Source organism: Vollenhovia emeryi, unplaced genomic scaffold (genome assembly GCF_000949405.1).
Source record: "Vollenhovia emeryi isolate VEMERY1.0 unplaced genomic scaffold, V.emery_V1.0 DF939649.1, whole genome shotgun sequence".
In the NCBI taxonomy this organism is placed as follows: domain Eukaryota; kingdom Metazoa; phylum Arthropoda; class Insecta; order Hymenoptera; family Formicidae; genus Vollenhovia; species Vollenhovia emeryi.
In genome coordinates this window covers 18,414-26,368 of record NW_011966717.1, presented here as the reverse complement: position 1 = coordinate 26,368, position 7,955 = coordinate 18,414, and the positions used below count along the sequence as shown (strand labels likewise).

The 7,955-nt window shown below is 38.3% G+C and overlaps 1 protein-coding gene across 1 annotated transcript in view; it reads right to left on the bottom strand.

Annotated features, from left to right (window-relative positions):
* Positions 1-688: 688 nt before the first annotated feature.
* LOC105557022 (laccase-3-like) overlaps positions 689-7,955 on the bottom strand; it is a gene marked incomplete at its 3' end in the record, with an annotated part of 21,009 nt that continues 13,742 nt past the window's right edge. Inside the window, exons 4-5 of the mRNA XM_012004147.1 lie at positions 2,542-2,784; positions 689-893 (exon numbers count right to left, since the gene is read on the bottom strand). Of these exons, the coding sequence (XP_011859537.1) occupies positions 689-893; positions 2,542-2,784 (448 nt within the window). The remainder of the gene's footprint in view (positions 894-2,541; positions 2,785-7,955) is intronic.

Genomic DNA, 7,955 nt, shown 5'->3' with positions numbered 1-7,955 from the left:
TGCTATCTGGGTATAAAGTGTAAAAGGTTTACACTTTGGTTGGTTTCCAATCGTACCAAAGTACAACTACAGTATACCCTTTTACACTTTATACTACTCCCTCGGATAAGCTGCAAGTAGGATTAGCTTTAGGTATAGAAGGGGTATCGGATGTGGTAAAAGTAGGATCATCCCTAGGTGTAGAATGGGCATGAGGTGTGGAGTGTCGCTACATCACACGACTTTCGTCGGTATGACAGATTTCCTAACCCTAAAAGTTGTTAACTGTAACAATTAATATCTCGCTTCACGGGGCAGAGCGACGATTTTGCCTCAGGTAAAAGTTGTTTCTCGTTCAAAAACGCGTCGAATGAGACTAATTTTATTGATTTTTGAGATGCTGGAGTTATACTGAAGTATTACCGATCTCAGAAACTACACGCAACTAGCATGTAGTTATTAAGTAAAAATTACTCAGAATTTCACCATTTATAACGCATGTCAAAATGACAAAATGGAAAAGATCCGTGAGGTGTAATCTTTTCTTCATAATTGGCATAATTTACTCTGATAAGTTTTGACTAATTATTTATTTATATTTTCACATATAGTACAATACTTTTAGGCAATAAAGAATAATTTTATATATTTAATTGTAAGATTACATTTTATAAATATTTTTATCTAGAATAATTAATAATAGTAGTAATAATAATAATTGTTATAATAATCATAGTTATAATTATAATTATAATCATAATCATAATAATCATTCATTACTGGTGGTGTCCAATTGTAACACTGTGGAAAATCTAATGGTATGTCTGGGAGGTCATATTCCGTACCAACATGGAAAACGACATTCATTCCAGTTGCGGTGTGCCATGAAAAATGACAATGGAAGAACCACCAACCTGCAAGATAGATAGTCCTGGTTCACATTTGTTTAAAACAAATATATACAGGGTGGCTCATTTTAAGTGACGTATTGATTGTTTTCGATGACCTAGGCTTGTAATAAAAACGTTTCAAATGAAAATTATTTCATTCGAAGGGAAACGTAAGATGGATCTGTGGTTTGTCCTCGGGTGAACGTTTCAAAGTAATATGAAGGTCATCTTAGTTTTTAAAAATAAAACCTATTTTTCACTACATATTCTTGTAGCTTATCTCGAGAGCTTTCCAACACACTATACTAAAGTATTTTTTTATTAAGTACTTTTCGAGTTATAAGGCTTGAAAGATCGGCGGTTGGGTTTAACCAGTGAAAGCAAGATCGGTGGTCGATTCAGTTAATGAAGGATCGGTGGTACACGATGTTCTTGAACGAGTGAGAAGTTCACACAAATTATCAACCAAATCTGACCATGGGATCTTATTCTTAATGGCATTAGATGTGATAATCAATTTCGTTTGAAATCATATCTGCTTAATTGCTCATAAAATTTGAAAAAATGTAAAAAATTCTGAGCAAAAAACTTTTTTAATTTTTATTAATTTTATTGTTTTTACTTTAAATAATGGTTGTATGCGTTCACGCGCGCTGGCGGCTACGGCCGAGCGTGCCCATCGCGTGCGCCTCTTCTCTTGTCCGTTGGGCTCGCGCGCTGACTGGACCAAATTATTAATTTTCAATAATTAATTACTCGGAACGTAATGATCGGATCGACTTGTAACAAACGGCATTTTTCTTAGATTTTCGCGCGCTATCCGACGGTATACCGCCAATGCGATGATTTATTAACACCCTGTATATATACAGGGTGTTGAAAAAAAGGATTACATATTTTGAAAAGAGGTAGTATTGGTCAAAACAAGAAGAAAAGGTCGAATTAACATAGGTCCTAAGACTAATATCTTCAGAGATACAAGCTATTTTGTTATTTGAGCTCTTTGTCATTTTCTTATTATAGTCGTGTCATCTTTAGAATGTAATGAACAAAGGAGTAGGGAAGAATGGGGTACAATGGGGATATCTTTTTTCTAGGTGCTTTAAAAACAAGAAATAAACAAAGAAAGATAAAGAAACAATTTTTATTTTATGAAATGTAATCATTTATCTTCCTGACTTGTGGTGTCTATTGCGAACCAAACGTAAATATCAGGAGAGAGAAATGAAGTTATGGTGCGTGACTTGAAAGAGTGCGTGATTCTCTAAGACGTTCTAAAGATACATTCTAAAGATGACACGACTAATAAGAAAATGACAAAGAGCTCAAATAACAAAATAGCTTGTATCTCTGAAGATATTAGTCTTAGGACCCATGTTAATTAGACCTTTTCTTCTTGTTTTGACCAATACTACCTCTTATCAAAATATGTAACCCTTTTTTTCAACACCCTGTATGAGTCTTTTTACTTTGTTACAATAATCATCTGACCATGCAGCCTGGCAATATTTTTCAGTTTCGTAACAGAACATTCTGTATAGTGACCATTCGTCTCGAAAATATTAATAAAGTAGTACTAAAACGTATACTTACGTTTTTTATACATAATATATTCGCATAGTCATATAATAAGAAATATTTATGTGTAATTGTAATAAAATTTTATATTAACCTGGATTATCTGCTTTAAAGCGTAGGATGACAAAACCAGTATTTGGTACGATTACAGTATCTTTAGCAGCACAATTTTTATAGTAACCATGTTGTAAGCGATTGACGTGAGCTTTTACTTCTTTGGCTACATCCTCATTTGTTATAGCGTCTTTATTACGTGCATTGTTAAATTGACCAGCATACAGTATGCAGAAACTATAACCATGCAGGTGAAATGGATGATACAAATTCGTAAGAGGACCTAGAACATATTATAATTTAATTTTATAATTATTAACAATATACACACACACGCGCACGCGCACACGTACACGCACGCACGCACAGGCAAATGCACACGCGCACGCGCACGAACACGCACACACACGCATACAGGGTGAATCAGAGTGGTTTCACCAATGGAGATGGATTACCGACCGCAATTGTAGCCAATCCTGGAAAAAATGGAAAAATCTCGTTGTATATGTCTCAATAAGTATTATCTAATCGTATATCGAGAAATACAATTAGGTATTACATAGGGGACTGGGAAAAGGAGAGAAAAGTGTTCTATAAGGAAAAAGGATGGGAAATGGTGGAGATTGAAAGCATGAGAGAAGAGGGAGAGCTGAGGGGAGAGGAGGTAGTAAGAAGGGAGAAGAGATGGCAGGACGAAGAAAAGTGGAGTAGAATAAAGGAAGCAAGGGGGAATATATGATACAAGAGGGTAAAAGGAAAAGGGATACCGGAATATTTAACGAAAGGATGGAAGGAAGAAAGATGGCAGAAGATAGCGAGATGTAGATTAGGGGAGGGAATAAGAGGTGATAGATATTGGGAGAGAGAGGAGAAAAGGAAGTGTGCAGGGTACGTAGGTGGAAGGAGAAGACATGAGAACATGTGTAGGAGGAGTGTACGGATTAGGGAAAGAAGAAGGGGTGGGAGGTGATGGTAGAGGAGGTATTGGGGGAGACATAATAGCCAGAAGAATGGCTATTAAGAATAGAGCATTGGAGGGAAGGAAGGGAGGAGGAAGAAATAGAAAGAATGGAGGATACGGCGGAAACGGAGGTCTAGAGGATGAATGAGGATGGATGAACGAATCTCTCTTTCGAGTGAATGGGTAACTATTAAAGATAATTTTGTGAATTATTGATTTGCTTATTTTTCCTACTTCTGAATTGTGGGAGAATATGGAAAACGAAAAATACGAGTAGTCTTTGAAAAAGAAGCAAATCAATAATTCACGAAATTATCTTTAATAACACCGTGCAACAAAATTTTGATCATGATCGGCGCTTCATTTTGAAACCTATTCGTCTCACATTCCGATGCCAAAAGAAACCCGAAAACGCCTTTCATTTCCCCAGGAAAATATGGATTCTGTCCAGGAGATCAAATTTATTTTTTTTACATTGCGCTACATTTCTGCCAAAAATACGATACGGCTAGTCTTGTACTGCTGGTTGAGGGTTTATTTCTGGTCAGGCTAGTAGCAAAGACCCAAACGAATCCAACAATGTACAGAAGTCGTGGTTTTTGGGTCTGTACTTTGTTGGATAAATTTATATAGAATGGTATATATTAATGTTCGTGATAAGGCCATTTTAGGTCGCGTATATAGGTTTTCGTAATTTTCCCGTGTAAAGGACCTTTGGACGTCGTTTGGCGCAAAAAAATGTAATAGTATTATATATTTCTTGGAATTTTTATTTAAAAAACAAATTAAACCCTAAAAAGACCATTTCTTTCTTTTAAAATAGCCCCTTAACAGTACGTTGTGCCAAAAAACCACGACTTAATTCTGTACATTGTTGGATTCGTTTGGGTCTTGGCTACTAACCTGACCAGAAATAAACCCTGAACCAGCAGTACAAGACCAGCCGTATCGTATTTTTGGCAGAAATGTAGCAAATGTGAAAAAAATGATAAATTTGATCTCTTGGACAGAATCCTATTTTCCTAGGGAAATGAAAGGCGTTTTCGGGTTTCTTTGGGTATCAGAATGCGAGACGAATAGGTTTTGTAGGGGCTTTGCCGTCCGTTAGAGTATGCGGAAGGTACGCGAAGAGGAAGGTACGCTCGCTTGTGGAGGATCGCTGTATCAAGGTTCTTTACAGATGAGAGTGGCGTGTGGTAAAATCAATATATATTTACACTATTATGTACAGTTATATACAATTTGTTTTTGGTTTCGTTTATGCGCCTTGCGGCGCGGTTCCAAAAAGATATCTACCGAGAAGCGCGGTAATTCGGGTTACGCTCTCAGTACGATATATGCGGGGCCGTTACGGTAACTCGTATAGGACCGTAGGGGCACTCCGGTTCCGGCTCGGTATCGGACTCGCTCGTGGTCCACCCGCGAGTCTGCGTCGCTTGAGTGCGGACTTCGGTGCTCGCTGTCTGTGTCGCCTGGCACCGTCCCGTGCGTGGTGGCGACCGCGGCGAAGGCGGCAGCGGAGAGATCTGCGAAAATAATCGCGCCTGGATATAGCGTGGGCTGGTGAATCGCCTCACGCGGAGATCCCACGGGCCGATGAAGATCCTTGGTCTCGTCAGGCGTGGTGGAGATAACTCGATCCGCGTCAGTCACCACGGCCGGTACTCAATGCAGCGTATCTGCGGCAGGACCCGTCTCGTCGCTGGCTCCGCGGGTACTGGACTACTGGATCCTCTGTCGCTTCGACGGTCTCGGCGATCTTGATCTCCGGCTTTGGTCCTCCGTCCGGTGGTGCTGTCCGCTCGGGGCTGTCTCCTTGGCGTAACAACTGCTCTCGGCTTGCTGGTGCGCATGAGTCCTCGGTATATCACTATGGATTGCTTTGGAGTCGATTCGCAGAACTGGCTTATCTCTGCCCTCTTTTATACTGTTGCTCACCGTTTTTCACTACCGAGAATATTGTTATTTTCCTGCGGCGTCTAGCGGTGTCTCGCGAAGTTTTGTTCCGGGGGTGCCTTTCTCGGATTTGATGTTTTCGCGCGCGTCGCGCGCGCGGGTCGCGAAATGTATTGTGATGGCCGGATGGCCGTTCCGTAAGTCCCAGTCTACAATAGAGATTTAAGCCCTAAGCCTTAAGAAATTGACTAATCACAGTCGCGCATTCTTCTCATACTTGACCGTGATTGGCCAATTTCTTAAAGCTTAGGACTTAAATCTCTATTGTAGACTGGGACTAAGGGCGCCTACGGCCGCCACAGGACCCCCTTGGTTGATTTAAAGTCCGGCCTGGAATCGGACGACTGGCTTTCTGACTCTTTTGGCCTTGTCGTCTTCTCCCTTCGGCTCCTGTCGGACAGTTGTTATCTCTACTTCTTCCGTTTCGTTGGTGGTGTAGGCTGGTTTCATTCTGTCTATGGAGACGTTGATGTTCCTTCCGTGGACGTCTACCGTTATTTTAATATTAATTACTCGAAACGTAATGATCGGATCGACTTGTAACAAACGGCATTTTTCTTAGATTTTCGCGCGCTATCCGACGGTATACCGCCAATGCGATGATTTATTAACACCCTGTATATATGTATTATATATGCTTTATTCCTATATTATATATACAGGGTGTGCCGCAATTCGCGACCGAAATTTTAATAACGTATTTCTGAGCAAAACGTAAGCCGAAAATCCTAATACGAAAATGTCGAGGCTATATAATACTTTTCAAATGGGAAGCATTTATAATAGACAAATCAGGTAGTCTAAAGTTCGCGTGTTCAGGGACGGTACATTGCACAGTGATAAAGTTACTCTTTCATTTTTGCCGATATACCTAAAAAAATTTAAGTAATTATATGTACAATGATGCTGATGTTATTGATTGAATCATATTTAAACATAAAAAAATAAAATAATAAATTAAAAATAATAAATATGAGAAGTTGCCCACATCATAAGTTGTCAACTTATTAAATGTCACAGACAATTTATATGGTAAAAATATTTTCTTCAATATCGATTTATATTGAGGTTACATTTTTAATATGTAGATAAGACAGATTTCACATTTTATTTAATTCGGCAATGCCTAATGGAAACTATGTTGATATAAACGCAAAATTTATTAGCAAATGTAGTAACAAACATTTTTAGACATACACGTCCAAAAGATATCTCAAAGACGTCTTAAAGAAGTCTTGAAGATGTCTTTTAGACAAGCATGTTATCTGGATAGTTTCCATTAGGCATTGCCAAATTGAATAAAGAACAATAAACTTTCAAGTAAGACCCCTATCTAAAACTAAACAATATATGGTAACACGCCAATGTGGATCACGAGGCAAGATGTAGGAAGCCCAACTTGCAAATCTTAAATATTTCTGAAAATCGTGAATCTATATACCGTTTCTTTCCACGTTAGTACTACGTACCGATTTCTTTTTCGGACATAACGCAGTTTATCATACACGTGGAATTATTGTCGTCAGCACATTCACGTATTCTATTCGATAATTATTTTTCAAATGCAATTCGCATTTTTCTGATGCTACATTTAGCATTCAATACCCTCCCTCCCCCCATTTTCCCCGTCCTGTAAATTAATTTTATTGCGAAAAATATTACCCCAGCCAGGATTCGAACCTGGGACCTCCCTCAATCCGTGACAGGCGTCTTAGCCAGCTTGACCACCGGGGCTGTGATAATATTATTCGCAATAACTGGTATACTTTAGAAGGAACGCTAGTTTGCAGGCAAGCGTATTTTTCGCAATAAAATTAATTTACAGGACGGGGAAAATGGGGGGAGGGAGGGTATTGAATGCTAAATGTAGCATCAGAAAAATGCGAATTGCATTTGAAAAATAATTATCGAATCGAATACGTGAATCTGCTGACGACAATAATTTCCACGTGTATGATAAACTGCGTTATGTCCGAAAAAGAAATCGGTACGTAGTACTAATGTGGAAAGAAACGGTATACAGATTCACGATTTTCAGAAAGATTTAAGATTTGCAAGTTGGGCTACCTACATCTTGCCTCGTGACCCACATTGGCATGTTACAAATTGAATAAAATATGAAATCTATCTTATCTACATGTTAAAAAAATAACCTTAATATAAATCGATATTGAAGAAAATATTTTTACCATATAAATTGTTTGTGACACTTCATAAGTTGACAACTTCTCATGTCGACAACTTCTCATATTTATTATTTTAAATTTATTATTTATTTTTTTATGTTTAAATATGACTCAATCAATAACATCAGCATCATTGTACATATAATTACTTAAATTTTATGAGGTATATCGGCAAATATGCAGGAGTACCTTTATCACTGTGCAATGTACCGTCCCTGAACGCGCGAACTTTAGACTACCTGATTTGTCTATTATAAATGCCTCCCATTTGAAATGTATTATAGCCTCGACATTTTCGTATTAGGATTTTGTCTTACTTTTTGCTCAGAAATACGTTTTTAAAATTTCGGT